General features: G+C 57.5%; 1 protein-coding gene across 2 annotated transcripts in view; it reads left to right on the top strand.

Annotated features, from left to right (window-relative positions):
* The window catches only part of MYO7A (myosin VIIA), an 87,646-nt gene that overhangs the window by 54,501 nt on the left and 18,122 nt on the right, over nucleotides 1-15,023 (top strand). For both annotated transcript variants that reach the window (XM_082749526.1, XM_082749525.1), the window contains exons 19-32: nucleotides 1,003-1,097; nucleotides 2,300-2,384; nucleotides 2,940-3,158; nucleotides 3,577-3,684; nucleotides 4,550-4,759; nucleotides 5,133-5,336; nucleotides 5,585-5,761; nucleotides 6,206-6,295; nucleotides 7,671-7,798; nucleotides 9,878-10,004; nucleotides 10,730-10,849; nucleotides 11,413-11,586; nucleotides 12,435-12,662; nucleotides 13,954-14,124. In XM_082749526.1, the coding sequence (XP_082605652.1) occupies nucleotides 1,003-1,097; nucleotides 2,300-2,384; nucleotides 2,940-3,158; nucleotides 3,577-3,684; nucleotides 4,550-4,759; nucleotides 5,133-5,336; nucleotides 5,585-5,761; nucleotides 6,206-6,295; nucleotides 7,671-7,798; nucleotides 9,878-10,004; nucleotides 10,730-10,849; nucleotides 11,413-11,586; nucleotides 12,435-12,662; nucleotides 13,954-14,124 (2,136 nt within the window). The remainder of the gene's footprint in view (nucleotides 1-1,002; nucleotides 1,098-2,299; nucleotides 2,385-2,939; nucleotides 3,159-3,576; nucleotides 3,685-4,549; nucleotides 4,760-5,132; nucleotides 5,337-5,584; nucleotides 5,762-6,205; nucleotides 6,296-7,670; nucleotides 7,799-9,877; nucleotides 10,005-10,729; nucleotides 10,850-11,412; nucleotides 11,587-12,434; nucleotides 12,663-13,953; nucleotides 14,125-15,023) is intronic.

The raw sequence follows: 15,023 nt of genomic DNA, 5'->3' as shown, positions 1-15,023 counted from the left end.
CACAGTGGCCCTGGGACGTAAGAATGTCATGCCCTTTTCAGAGGCTCAGAGGGGAGAAGCCCATGGCCCAGGCAGGGCCCTGACCTGGAGTGGAGAGCAGGGCTTCTAGCCTGTGTGGCAAAGGGAGGAAAGGGGCAGCAGGATGGTGTCTGGTGCCAGAGAGCGCTGAGGACCATTCTTGTCCCCACTGTCACCTCCCAGGGCTCTCCAGAAATGTGCTGTCATTTGGAGAGCCCAGACACGGACTTCTCATTCATACACTCATTCATTCGGACAGCCTCCGCCCAGCTGCTTCTCCGTGGCCCTGTCCACAGTGATGTGGTCTGGGGTTATTGGACAAATGTGGCTCCATCTCCCCAGGGCAGGGCCCCTGTCCCCACCCCAGCACTTTGCACGGTGTTGGCGCCTGGAGACCTTCCATTCATCTGTCTGGACCATATGATGTGGTTTTGTCTAACTGGAGTGAGGAGGAGAGGCTCAGAGAAGTCCGCAGGGCCTGGGCTGTGCAGGGGGGTAGTAAGGGCGACACCAGTCTTGACCCCAGAAACCAGGGGTGTCACTTTAAGGTCATCATCAGCTTTATGTTTTGGGGGGTTTCGTCCCTAAAGGAGGGCCGGAGCAGGAGTGAGAGAGACCAGGAGAGAAATGGCAGGGCCCAGGTCGGCAAGCCATGTGACAGAGACATTGAGGAAAGTGGGGCTTCGGCAGAGAGGGCCATAGGGATGAAGCCAGTGTGTGAGTGGTGGGCTCTCGGACCCTGCCTAGTCAGATTAGCTCCTCCTGGGCCATTTGTCCCACCCTGGCCTCTGGGAAATGGCCCTGAGCCGGGTCGGTCCCTGTGGCCATGGGAGGCTACCCATGGGGCCAGAGCAGGGCAGGGAGCTCTCGGCCTGGCCTCCATGGGAAGGGAGGGAGGGCCTGCATAGGGCAGCCGCAGCCGGGGGCTGAGCTGGAGTCCCTGTGAGGAGGATGGGGGTCTGGCTCAGGAGCTCTGCCCTCCAGGACCACCACGACATGCTGCTGGAGGTGGAACGGGACAAGGCCATCACCGACAGAGTCATCCTCCTCCAGAAGGTTATCCGGGGGTTCAAAGACAGGTATGTGTCGGGACCAGCTCCCCCACCTTGGCCCACACACAGACGTGTGCACGTGTGCTGGCCTTGCCTCTGTCCCCTGCACAAACACCAGGAATAAACACATCCTGTGTGCACACACAGGAGCAAGCACACATGTGCATAGCGTATACACACGATCGTGCAAACACTGACGACCACAGACATGTGACTCACGCAGCCCTGCCTGGGCCCCGTCTGCGCAGTGACATGGAACACACCCTCCAAACCGGCATGCACACACGGATCTGAGAGATGCCCGGGTGACACTCCGGTGTCTCGGATGCCTGATGAAATTTCCCAGAGAAGAAATTTGAGGTTTTGTGACTCACAGAGCATGTCCTGTGTTCCCTGTAAGGGGCATGTATATGGCTGGGACAGCTCAGAGCTGGGCAGGGCTGACTCTGCTGTGTGAGCTGGGCTCCACAACTCCACAACCTGCCCCTCCCTCCCTCCCTCTGCTATCTGTCCATCATCCTTCAGTTCATCTGCCCTTCCCTCCGTTCTTCTGTCCATGAGTCTGTCCGTCCATCTGTTCATCCCTACCCCCAGCTGCTTGCTTGTTCATGCACACCCAGGCACCAGCTCCCCAGCTCTGTCCCACGCAGACATACCCAACCTTCACCCCTGCACTGTTCACGTCTACATTCAGCAGACACCCGCTGTGTGACGTGTGGTCTCTCTGTCCTCCATCAGGTCACAGGGGACTGTCATCCCATACAAGCTGCCTCACATGGACAGGGGGTCAGCACTGTGCTTGCTCAGAGTCCTGTGGAAGACATGGGCTCTAGTCCCAGACTCCTTAAATCTCACTTTCCTTGTCTATAAAATGGCCAAGTTAGTAATAAGTGATGTTCACAGTGTTAAGGTTTTAATCTTTATATCATTTCACTTATTATTCATATGTTTCTTCATTCAGTAAATGCCTTCTGAATGCCCACCTTAGTGGGCATAGGTGACGAGGCTGTGAGGCACTCAGGGTGGGTGGTATTGTACCCATTTTACAGATGAGGAAGCAGAGGCACAGAGAAGTCATATGCCTTTACCCAAGGTCATATAGCTGGGAGACACCGCGCTGGGACTCAGCCCTGGTCTCCTGAACCCCACCAAAACCCCACCAGTCCCCTGGCTGTCTCTGGGCACTATTTCTCAGATCTAAGAGCCTCTGTACCATGATGCTATTTCAGATCTAACTTCCTGAAGCTGAAGAATGCTGCCACACTGATCCAGAGGCACTGGCGGGGCCACAACTGCCGGAGGAACTATGAGCTTGTGAGCCTCCCTGGGGGCTGCTCCTTGCCCCACCAGGCCTTTGAACCCGGCCCTGTTGCCGCAGCAGCAGGTTGTCTCTGTGCCCAAGGCCTCCTTGGCCTCCTGCCACTGTCCTTGCTAGCTGTTCCCGCTCCTCCAGCCCAAAGTCCAAGTCGGCTTCTTGTGGCTCTTTCCATCTGGTCAGCAAAGTCTGTGGCTTTTCTTCTGGAATGTTTTGATGGGTTGGGAGCACCTGGGCCATTAGAGACCGTGGAGGGGGCCGGGAGCCGGTGTCACATGACCTCTTGCAGAGTAACTGGGCTGTGGCCTGGGCGCTGAGCTGGGGAGGCAGACAGGAAGGGGGCTGGCTCCTAGTCTGAGAATAGGGCCCTCCTTCAAGGGAAGCCAAGGCCTCTCCCTAGAGAACTCTTGTCTGAGAGGAAACAGAGCCTCACTCTGGGGAGCCCTGGTCCTAGAGAAGGCAGAGCTATGTTTGGGACAGTCAGCCTGGAGCCCTGTACCGGACTGTCCCGTGGGCAGGGCTGGCGGGCTCTGAGCTGCCGGCTCTCCTTGCAGATGCGGCTGGGCTTCCTGCGCCTGCAGGCCCTGCACCGCTCCCGGAGGCTGCACCAGCAGTACCGCCTGGCCCGCCAGCGCATCATCAAGTTCCAGGCCCGCTGCCGTGCCTACCTGGTGCGCAAGGCCTTCCGCCACCGGCTCTGGGCCGTGCTCACCGTGCAGGCCTATGCCCGGGGCCTGATCGCACGCAGGCTGCACCGGCGCCTCCGGGCTGAGGTGAGGGCTCTGAGCTCCAGGTGGGCTGTGGCCTCTGCAGGGTGCTGCTCGGCCTCAGGCCAGCAGACCACCCCTGCTTGTCAGCCGAGGCCAATACCTCCAGAGGGGATCCAGGACCCTGCCTCGTCAGGGGACCTGGAGAAGCTACGATCACACTCCTTATTTCCCTCCTCCCAGCTGAGGGCGGGATCCGGGGCCTCAGTCACTCTTGTGGTGAATCTGGGTTGGCTTTGGGAATCAGCAGTGCCCCCAACCTGCTGTGTGACCGGGAGAAATTCTCAGGTCCCTCAGTTGCCCTGTCTGCCAAATCATTTGGCAGGGTCACTCGCCATCCCAGAACCCAGTCAGGGTGGGGTGGGTGGGGGCCAGCAGCCAGTACCATGATGGTGCTCACTTGGCTGGCGGCCTGTTCCCTCAGTACCTGCGGCGCCTGGAAGCTGAGAAGATGCGGTTGGCAGAGGAGGAGAAGCTCCGAAAGGAGATGAGCGCCAAGAGGGCCAAGGAGGAGGCCGAGCGCAAGCATCAGGTGAGCTGAGTGGCCCAGCCCCATGGGTGTCTGCTCACGGGCCCAACAGTACTGGCGGACCATTCCTTGTGCAGGCAGCCTGCCCTGGTCTGAGTGGCAGGCGCTTGTCCCAGGGGAAGCCTGAGGACAGGGGGCTGTGGCTGCAGAGTGAGGGGGTCCTGCCCTCAGGAACACTTTTCCCAGTGGGAGAGAACATGGGCATAAAAAACCCGAGTCGGGGTGAGAGCACACAGCCTGGGAGCCCCCCACCACATGTGGCCGCCGAGAGCTTGGAATGGCGAGGGGCTCTAAGTGTAAAACAGACACTAGATTTTGAAGACAAGAAAAAAAAGGGGGAGGATATGAAAACTCCCAGTACTATTTTAAAAATAAGAATTAAATGTTGACATAACATTTTGGAAACACTGGGTTAAAGAAAATATATTATTAATAGAGATTTCACCTATTTCTTGTTACTCTTTTAAACAAAGCTGCTACATACATGGCCTGCATTTGATTTCTACTGGACAGGGCTGGTCCAGAGCCTCAACCTAACGGCTGTGGGATTTCTGGGTTGGTGGGGGTCCCCTCCAGGTGGGAGGCACCGTCAGGTTTCCTGGAGGAGATGGTTCCCAGCTGAGCCCTGAAGGGCGACGGCATTGCTCTGGGCTTGTCTGGAGGCTTCTCAGCAGCCGGGTTCTGGGCCTCTGTCTGCTCTGGAGGGTGAGGGTGGGACGGAGCGGGGCTGAGGATGGAAAAGCCCGAGGCTCAGTCCTTGCCAGCTGTCTGGCGGTGGGGACCAAGGCCTGGCTGCTTCGGGGGTACTCCTGGGCTCCCCGAGGAGGGCTTACCCCCTGAGGCTGTCCCCCCATCTCATGTCGGACAGGCGCGCCTGGCACAACTGGCTCGTGAGGACGCAGAGCGGGAGCTGAAGGAGAAGGAGGAAGCTCGGAGGAAGAAGGAGCTCCTGGAGCAGATGGAGAGGGCCCGCCACGAGCCCATCAACCACTCGGACATGGTGGACAAGATGTTTGGCTTTTTGGGGACTTCGGGTGGCCTGCCAGGCCAGGAGGGCCAAGCGCCTAGTGGATTTGAGGTACCAAAGTGAGGACAGGGGTGGGGAGGGGACACAGTGTGATAGCCCTCCCTCCTTTGATTCCGCTTTATGTTAAGGTCCACCTGGTCCCCTCTGAGCAAAGAGCAGCAGTGATGATGTGCGACCCCTGCCCCTGCCCAGCTGTTAGCTTGCTGTGTGACCTTCAACAGTCACTGTCTCTCTCCAGGGCCATTCACAAACTCATTCATTCATGTATCGAGGAACCTACCACACGCCAGGCTCTGTTTGGGTCTTGAACAGCATGACCCAGTTCCACCCTTGTGCAGGAGGAGCTGGCCCCACAGGGACAGGTTGGGGGAGGGCTTTGGCCTGAGTCTGTTCCCACAGCAGGAAAGCCCTCTGGCCTCCTCAGGATCTGGAGCATGGGCGCAGAGAGATGGTGGAGGAAGACCTGGACGCAGCCCTTCCCCTGCCTGACGAGGACGAGGAAGACCTCTCCGAGTACAAATTCGCCAAGTTCGCTGCCACCTACTTCCAGGGCACGACCACGCACACCTACACCCGGCGACCGCTCAAGCAGCCGCTGCTGTTCCACGATGATGAGGGCGACCAGCTGGTGAGGGCTGGGGCTGCATGGGTCCCCAGGTGGCAGGTCCCTGGGGGGCAAGACAAGGACGGACTTCACCCTGATGCCCGGGCCACATGCGCACAGTCTCACAGAGCAGCGGAGCTCCTTGGGAGCAACTCGGCTCCAGCACTGGAGCCCGGCAGCCCCCGGCAGTCCCCTCCCCAGGCCGCCCTGGCCTACTGGGAAGGCTCAGCCAGGCGCTGTGTCGGTGTGCCCTGATGTGGCTCTGCCCCCAGGCGGCCCTGGCGGTCTGGATCACCATCCTGCGCTTCATGGGGGACCTCCCTGAGCCCAAGTACCACACGGCCATGAGCGATGGCAGTGAGAAGATCCCCGTGATGACCAAGATTTACGAGACCCTGGGCAAGAAGACCTATAAGAGGGAGCTGCAGGCCCTGCAGGGCGAGGGTGAGGTGAGGCTCAGCCCCCAACGGGTCTGTCCATGTCCTCCCAGGCCCGTTGGAATGGCCGCCTGGTGTCCCCAGCTTCAGGGGCTCCCCAAAAGGAGCATCCTAAAATTGGCCTCTACCTCACCTCCCTGACCCCACCCCTCCTCTGTCTACCTGTGGGAACAAATGTGCACACATTCCACAAACTGCAAAGTGCAGATCATGGTTGGCCGAGATCTGTGCAGTCAGAGGCAGGGGCAAGCTCTGGGCAGCTTTCCCGAGCCTCTGTTTTCCTGTCCGTCACAGGGCTGGTGTAGGAAGTGGGGAATGAGAGGGTGGCAGCGTGGGGTATGCCTCGTAAACATTAGCGTGGAGGTGAGCCCAGCCTCTAGCCGTAGCTCTGGTGTCCTTTGCTCTTGTCATTACTTGGGGCCCAGTCACTTGAGCCTGACCTTGTCTGTCCCACAGACGCAGCTGCCGGAGGGGCAGAAGAAGAGCAGCATGCGGCACAAGCTGGTGCACCTGACCCTGAAGAAGAAGTCCAAACTGACAGAGGAGGTCAGGGCACACCCTGGAGTGCCTGAGGAGATGCAGGGTGGGGCCTGGCTGAGCTTGGGGATGACAGGGAGCCTCTTCCCAGGGGCATGGGCTGGACCATGTAGGGAGCCACTGGGCAGATAGAAGTGCGTGGAAGGGGGCACTGAGTTCAGGCTGGGGCCAGATCCAGGAGGACTTCCCAGAAGAGGGGCCTGGAGAGCTGAAGAGGGCTGCAGTGGCACATGGTGAGAGGGAGGACATTTCCTGCCAGTGCAGGGACCCAGTGCATTTGATCCAAGGACCGTTCAGACTCTACAAACTTTTGGGGGTAAGAGTACCCATGGGGCGTTAACACTACTAATTTGTTTGAACTCTCATTCAGTCACTTGTCCTCTTCTGAGCGCCATCCTGGCTCTGTGTTCCAGGACTGTGCAGGAGGGGAGGGCAGCAGACAATAACCAAGGCATCTGCAGTAGAGGGGACTGGCTCCCTCATCCCCCTACATTCCCACACATCAGTCCCTCTGTCTAAAATTCCTCCTTCCTCTTTTCTGCCTGGGCGTCACCTCCTCCAGGAAGCCTGCCCAGACCACTCTACAGTAGAGTCATGCTCCTTCTAAGGGCTTCCGTAGTCTGCTTTGCCTCTGCCATTGTCCTCTTCCCCATCCGAGGCTCAAATCTAGTCCTGCAGCCACGTGGCCCCAGATTTGAATGCCAGCTCTGCTGCCGGTATCTGAAGGGCCTGGTTTGGTGGGGGAGGGTGGTGGAAATGCCCAGATGGCATGAGAGCATAGCTGTGGGTGTTCCATGGAGGTGAGGCCCTCCTCCACCCCTCCCGCCTGCAGGGGCACACTTCTACCGCTCCCCTCTCAGTCTGGGCTCCAGGCGGGGTGTGGGCTGGCACGGTGGGCTGTGTGAAAACAGACAGGAGAAATGCATCTGTCAGAACCCAGGCCTGGAACTTTCACATGGACACCAGGGCCCCAGGGATTGGAGATGGTGACTGGGTGGTTGGACCCATGGTGTATACTGGTGTCAGAGTTGTGGCCCACCCTGGAGAGATAGGGGTCCCACCAAGAGTCAGAGGATCAGGTCCTTGTCCTGGATGAAAGGGCTTCACTGGAGGCGGAGGGTTCAGGGAACCTGCCAAGGAGCCTGGTCCCTAGCAGGTGGCACCAGGCCAGTGCTGCCCAACCGTCTGGGCCTCATTGATGCCATGTCAGTTCTGTGCAGGGTCGGGGAGGGGGCAGGGCTGGGGCCATAATGGTGGTGGGGAGCCCACCCTTCCAGCCCTTCTCAGGATCTGCTCTCCAGGGGAGTGGGAGACTCCCACATGAGCCAGGGACCCTCTCACTTAACCCTGCCCGGGGCCGAGCCTTGTCCCCTCCCCCGTCCAGGTGACTAAGAGGTTGCATGATGGGGAGTCTACGGCGCATGGCAACAGCATGCTGGAGGACAGGCCCACGTCCAACCTGGAGAAGCTGCATTTCATCATCGGCAACGGCATCCTGCGCCCAGCGCTCCGGTCAGTGCCTGTGGAGCTGCTGGCTTGGGAGACAGCCCGCGCTTCTCAGATTGGGGCTCTGAAGGGATTTGGGGGCCGAGTTGTGGTCTTGTCACCTTGGCAATGGATGAGGCCAAGCAGGCCTGGGTTTAGCTCTGCTGCTAGCTCCTCATGTGACTTTGATGGAGTTATTTAATCTCTCTGAGCCTCAGTTCCTCTACCCATAAAAAGGGAATAACCCAGCACCTACCTCCTAGGCAGGTGGGCAGGTGGAACTCTGGAGAGGGTGTCAGGCCCCACGGTAGGTACAACTGTTCTCATTATCAGATGCATCTCCTGCCGTAGGCCCAGTCCTGCCAACTCCGGCCTATGGGTGGGGTTCCTGCAGCCCATGTGCCTGAGAACCCTGCAAGGGCCTCCTTTGTTCAGGTCCCTAGGGTGGTGGGGAGGAGATAGAGTGATCTAAGAGGCACCAGCAGCAATAAAGGAATCAACTCAGCTAAGTCAGTGGAGGGAAGACAGCTAGGACTTTGCTGAGGACTCCCTCAGTGTAAGATGGCCAGTTAGGAGAGCTGATCCTGTGAATCTTTGCATACTGGTTGGGAGGACAGCAGGATAGGGCTGTGGCAGAGGCTTGGGCCCATTTCACTGACTGAAACACTGAGGTCCAGAGAGGGGAAGAGACTTGCTTCAAGGCCCTAGTCTCCCTGACCTCCTGCCTTCCAGCATTGCTGCTGGAGGTCAGTTACTACCTCACTGGAGATGGTCAATCACCCAGGGCCACCTGCCTCCAGGAAGAAAAGGTAGCTGCCCAAGGTGTGTTAAAGGGGCAAGAATTTGCCTCCCAATTGTCTCTCAGACCTAAACTTGTCAGTCCTGGAGACCACAGTGTCTGAATCCCTGGGCTGAGTCAGAAGGCTGGGTGTTGAATCTCTGAGGGACCATGGCTAAACCCTCCCTTCACTTGGCCTTAGCTCCCAAGTGTAAGTGAGAAAGCTTTCACTGATCTGTGATGAGATGGGAAAAATATAATGTAAATTTGATTTATTGAAAGAAATGTTTTTGTTCTAAGATTCTACCTTTTCTCCTTTTTGGATATTAAAATTACATTTGCTTTATGAAATGACTGTGATACAGACAGTGGGCAGATTGTGTACGGTGTGTTTTAAATGACCTTATTTGTCATGATAAAAAGCAAGCAACCTCAGAATTAATTTTGAAGTTGCACTGGCCCCTGAGCCCTGAAGATACAGGGAGCTGGGAGCTGCTGATTCAGATAATTGCCCCTTCCTTCCCCGCCCTGCTCTTCTGAGAGGGACTCTCAGCCGGGAGCGCCGCCTGGTGGTCATTCCGTTATCGACGTCCTGTCCTTGGTCCTGACCTGGCAGGCAGCGACTTCCCGGGGGGAAGCTAGCCTTTATGGAGGATTTACTGTGCCAGGTGCTTTCTAAGCCTTGGCTCAATTTTCTTCACAGAAGACCTGCAAGGAAGGTTGTATATTTCCCTTTAAAGTGAAAACAAAACAAAACTACCTTTATTGCTTTGATCTGATTCACAAAATTAATACATGGCCACTTAAGTACTGTATTCAAACATTATGGAAATATAGCAAATGAAAGTCAAAGCCCTACCCATTCCACCTCCCAGACAGACTCCCCAGATGTGTTTGCTGTTTCTGCTCTTCCAGTTGCCATCAGTAGAAATTGTTGCTGCTGCCGTGACTGTAGGCAGGGCTCGGAGAGGGCAACTCACCTGCTTAGGCCACCCAGCTGGTGAGGGACAAGGAGGGACATCCCATGCTTCTCATCAGGGTGATCACCAGCATGCCCCAGAGCCAGAGGCGCACCTCTCTCTGGGTCCTGGGGACCTGGCTGTGGATCTGGATTGGAGTCAGGAGCATGCTTTGTGCCTGATGCATCTGCCTCCAAGGCCAGACCCTCTTCGTGGCTCCATAGCTTTCCCAGGCTGGCCACAGGCCGCTGCCTCCTGGGTGGTCCAGGGCAAGAGGGAGAGGACAGCATGTTGTGTGTCCCACCAGTGGCTGGGCGGGGCTGGGCTTCTCTGACGCTGTCTCCCTTCCTTGCTTCTCTGCCTGCCTAGGGATGAGATCTACTGTCAGATCAGCAAGCAGCTCACTCACAACCCCTCCAAGAGCAGCTACGCCCGGGGCTGGATCCTCGTGTCTCTCTGTGTGGGCTGCTTCGCCCCCTCTGAGAAGTTCGTTAAGGTAGGGAGGCTCTTGGCCTCCTGGGGCGAGAAGGGAGTCCGAGGAGAGAACAAGGGGAGGAAGCGCTGCGGGGCTCAGCAAGGAAGCCCTGCCTGGGCCATCTCCTCCCAGGCCACAGCGCACCCCCCTGCCCCGCCCCATCCTGGCCCTCCTCCCAGGCTCCAGCCCTTCACTCTCTTCTCCCCTCAGCCTCTTTCTATTTAGGAAGAGACTGAGTTTGACAGCAGCATCTCCAGACCCTCCACTTAGGGTCTTGGAGCAGGCCCTGTGGTGGGTCTCAGGTCCCTTCCTTGACTGCACTTCAGTGCCAGGCCCTGGGTGCTGGGGACACAGAGGCAGAGCGGGTCAGAGCAGGACCAACCCCACTGGCCAGCACCATGAGGAGGAGAGTGCTCTCCCAGTCGGAAGGAATCAGGGAGGTGGGCCTAGCAATTAGGCCAGGAGAAGAGAGGGGGAGTGGTGTGTGGGGTGAAGCAGGACGCACAGCTGAGACTGGACAGGGGGAGAAGAACGTGGTGGCCTTGTTGCCAGCTTGAGGCACATGGACTCGTTCCCAAGGGCAGCAGAGCGGAGCCCCAGAAGGAATGGAGGGACGTGGATGACTGGGCCTCAAGCCAGTCCTGAATGTGGGTGCAAGGGCTGGAAGCAGGAGACCTGGTGGCTGTTGTCACATTCTCGGAGCGGAGGCTGGAGTGGGGGTCCCTCAGCCAGTCCTCTGTCTACAGTACCTGCGCAACTTCATCCACGGGGGACCGCCCGGCTACGCTCCATATTGTGAGGAGCGGCTCAGGAGGACCTTTGTCAACGGGACACGGACGCAGCCGCCCAGCTGGTTGGAGCTGCAGGTGTGGCCCCGGCCCCACCCAGGCATGCGTGCACGTGTGTGTGCACGTGTGGGCGTGTGTGTATCTAGTGCACTCCAGTGGCCCAGAAACATTCCCCACTCTAGGATTCTATGGTCCTTTAAGTTCTGGAATCCCAGGCTTGTTGGAACAGGAAGGCGCCCAGTGGACTCCCATCTGTTTCACAATCAAAGTGACTTGGGCAGGGGATTCCCTCTGTGTCTTACTAGCTGTACTTCATCTGTAATGTTGCAGTGATGACACTCATTCCCTAGGGTCTTGTGAGGGTTGCATGATGTGAGGGCAGAAGCCCCTGGCCAGTGGCAGTGCTCGGCCTCCCAATCCCAACGCCCAGGCTCAAGGCCTTAAAGGTGCTGTCAGGGCAGGGAATACTGCAAGGCTCCCTGGGCACCTGTGACCAGCTGTCAGGATATCCTGGTGGGATGCCTGGGTCTGAGGCTCTGGGCCAGCTCCAAACACCTAGGAGCAAGGAGCCGGGAAACCCAGAGGGTGTGAACAGGTGTGCAGTGAAAAGATCCCCACAAACCCTCTTTGGTCATTTTCAGGCCACCAAGTCTAAGAAGCCCATCATGTTGCCTGTGACATTCATGGACGGGACCACCAAGACCCTGCTGACCGACTCAGCCACCACGGCCAAGGAGCTCTGCAACGCGCTGGCTGACAAGATCTCGCTCAAGGACCGGTTCGGGTTCTCCCTCTACATTGCCCTGTTTGATAAGGTACGACCTCTATGCAACGCCCCCTCCTGGCACCACCCTGGTTCCTGTTCTGGGTCTGCCATGCACTGACTCAGGCCATCTCGGGCGATTACCTACCTTCCAGAGCCTTCGTTTCTTCTCAGCCACTGGTAACTCTGCCTCTGCCCAATTCATTAGGAATGTGGAGAGCATCTAGAAATCTGGTGGTGCAGTAGTAGCTGGACACCCAGAGCTCGCTTCTGTCACGTACCTGGGCTGAATCAACCCTCCCCTGGTACTGGAGAGAAAACAAAGCAGACACGGACCTGTGTGGGGGGCATGGAGCTACTTAACTCTCTGAGATTCAGTTTTCTCATTTGCAAATGGGAATGTACATTTCTGTCAGTTTTCTATGGTGATTTCTGTTTGCTTGTTAATGACCACCTAGAGTGTGTGTAACCCTGGGCACATCTGGGCTGGGGGTGGGTGATTTTGCCTCCACACTCAGCAATGCCACAGATAGCAGAGACGCCCATCCCCCCACCACTCCGGCAGGGTCCAGGGACAGAACCACATTACCCGACAGTTTGCCTCAGTTTTTCTCACCTGCACATAGCTCCCATGTTTTCAGTGGCCATTTGTCCATCCAGGTTTTCCATAAGTCTTACATTAGGAAATGGGAAAGCCCACAAGGCTGTGCTGGCTCGGAGCCCATGGCTGGGATCCAGAGGTCTGATCCGCTTCTTGGGTGACCTGGACACATCCGTGCTTTTCTCTGAGCCCCAGTTTTCCATCTGAACAAGAACACTTGGCACCGCTGATGGTTCTTTGTAAGTCCTTCCCTGCCTGCTCAGCTTTTCACTGGGTGACCCCCAGCCTTGTGCCTGCAGGTGTCCTCCCTGGGCAGTGGCAGTGACCATGTCATGGATGCCATCTCCCAGTGTGAGCAGTATGCCAAGGAGCAGGGTGCCCAGGAACGCAATGCGCCCTGGAGGCTCTTCTTCCGCAAAGAGGTCTTCACGCCGTGGCACAACCCCTCCGAGGACAATGTGGCCACCAACCTCATCTACCAGCAGGTGGTACGAGGGGTCAAGTTTGGGGAGTACAGGTGTGAGAAGGTGAGTGACCATGAATCTTCTGCCTGATCTTGCTCGGCTCACAGCCCTCTATGTTCCGAATCTTGACTGAATGTTACAGTCTGGGACCCACCATTAGCTTCTGTGGAGGTTAGCCTGACTGAGGTTGCTTCTAGATTAACTCTGTCCACGGGGATGGGGCCTTTGAAGCCCAGTGTGAACTCTGCCGGTGGAAGGTGTCCACGTGTCTGCAGTGCTTGTGCCTGGTACAGAGTCTGTGCTTCAGAACGTGCTGTCTTGTTCTGCATGCATCCAGGAAACCCTGTCCTTTAGACCAGAGTTTGCAAATGTGTACTCTCTTTGTTTCCTTTTAAAGGACAGGAATGATATGGAGTAGTAACTCGTGTTATGTTATTTTTGATGGTGGTGATGATGGTTCTCATGGTGCTTATGAATCTGTTGGTGAATGTGATGGGGCAGTAAGGAAAAGGGGATGGAAAGGAAGGGGGTGGGTGGTGGCGGCGGTGGTGACGGCAGAGGAAGCACTGGTAGACGTGTGGTCAGGATAGTGGTGGTGATGATGATGGTGCTGAGGATGTGGCAGGGTTGGTGGCCCTGGAAGGTGCTGGGTTGGTGATGGTGACAGTGGTCATGGTGGTGCGGAGCTGATCCTCACCCAGAAGGCATGAGTATAGCCGTATCAGTTGTTGAAATTCTGAAATGCTTTGAATGGTCTGGGAAGCATGTACTGCCCTCATCACCCCCAAGAGCCTTTCTCTCTTCCACTTCTGCAGCAGCCCTGGTGAGTCCCAGATTGCCATGTACCCTCAGGCAGATGAGGGACAAATGCCCAGTCCCCATCACCCCGCCCTCAAAAGCCTCTGCGGCACAGCCTCCTTGTCTCTCACTACTGGGGCCATCCCAGGGAGAGGTGGTGATGGAGAGGGTAATGTGCGCCCACCCTTCACTCTGACAGTACCAGCAGTGCCAGGGCCCCCCTTCTCCCAGGCAGCCTGTCAGTCCCCATCGCTGGCTCACGGGCTGGGAATGTGATGATCAACCCCTCACCAACAGCTGGGCCGGCCTCTCTGGGTTAGCTCATGTGCCTCTGTGCTGGTGTGAAGGGCACCCAGGAGAAGGCAGGGGCGTGATCCTGCCCTTGGGGAGCTTATGGTTCCACTAAGCAGACAAGAACTTCTGGGGAATCCGTGAAAGCACAGTTTCCCAAAGCCTGGGGTCAACAGCTCCAGGAGGCAGGGCCCTGGGGCTTCGGGAATCAGAAGGGCTTCCCAGAGGGTGTGCGAACAGCACCCTCCTCTCCCTCCCCACCTAGGAGGATGACCTGGCCGAGCTGGCCTCCCAGCAGTACTTCGTAGACTATGGCTCCGAGATGATCCTGGAGCGCCTCCTAAACCTCGTCCCCACCTACATCCCCGACCGGGAGATCACACCCTTGAAGACACTTGAGAAGTGGGCCCAGCTGGCCATTGCTGCCCACAAGAAGGTAGGAGGACAGGGCGGGGTCTGGGGAGAGGGACTCTCTGGTGACCTGGGCTGGGAGGCAAGGATCCAGACAATCAAAGAGGTCAAGCTCTCACTAGACGTGTGTCTGCCCGCAGGGCGACTGGGAGACAGGATGGCACCCTCTACCTCCTGCCGCCCCAGCAGCTTTCCTCTGCCATGGATATCAGTTCACTTGTGTCCTATGCTGTCTACTCTGGGCTGGTGCCAGGGACATAGAGATGGATCAAATCCAGCCCTGTGGCCTCATGAGAGAAACCATGGGCATTGGGATGGGAGGGGGGCACCCTGCACTGGGCCGCAGCTGCATGCTAGAGCTGCAGCTCAGGAGTGTTGGTGCGTGCTGGGAGAGCTTCTAGGAAGCCCGCCCTTCTTTTTGCCTAAAAGAGCTCTGGCCCAGCTTCCTGCCCAGAGAACTTTAGGGACAGACCCCCCGATCCCCTTGCTTGAGGCCCCAGGCTCATAACCACCCCTGAGTAGCTCTTTCCAGGCTAAGGGGCCTGCCCAAGTAGTAAAGGAGGGGTGGGCTGGCTGCTGGAGGGGACCCACAGGCCTCTCTGTAATCCTGGCCCTAGTTGTGGGAGACCAGAGTCATCTTTGCACACAAGATCCTGGGGTCTCTGCAGACGAGCAGTCTTTCAGCTTTTTATACCCCATGCCCTCTTCCCCAACCAGAGGCCCCATGTGCCTCTCCCACCCAAGTCTTTGCCTTCCCTGATGAGTTATCCACAAGCCTCCCCTCTTTTCTGAAACTGCCCCACTCCCTCTCTATATCTAGGCCTGGCTCTGCCACCAGGCCCTCCCCTTTCCTGCAGCCCCCTGCAGAAGAGATGCGAGTTTTCCTTCTAGCCCTCTGTCTCTTTGTCCAGGCAACCCCCTGCT

This window comes from Mustela nivalis, assembly GCF_964662115.1.
Source record: "Mustela nivalis genome assembly, chromosome: 9".
NCBI classification, from domain to species: domain Eukaryota; kingdom Metazoa; phylum Chordata; class Mammalia; order Carnivora; family Mustelidae; genus Mustela; species Mustela nivalis.
Note: the sequence above shows the minus strand (reverse complement) of the source record. Positions and strands in the feature narration are given on the sequence as shown.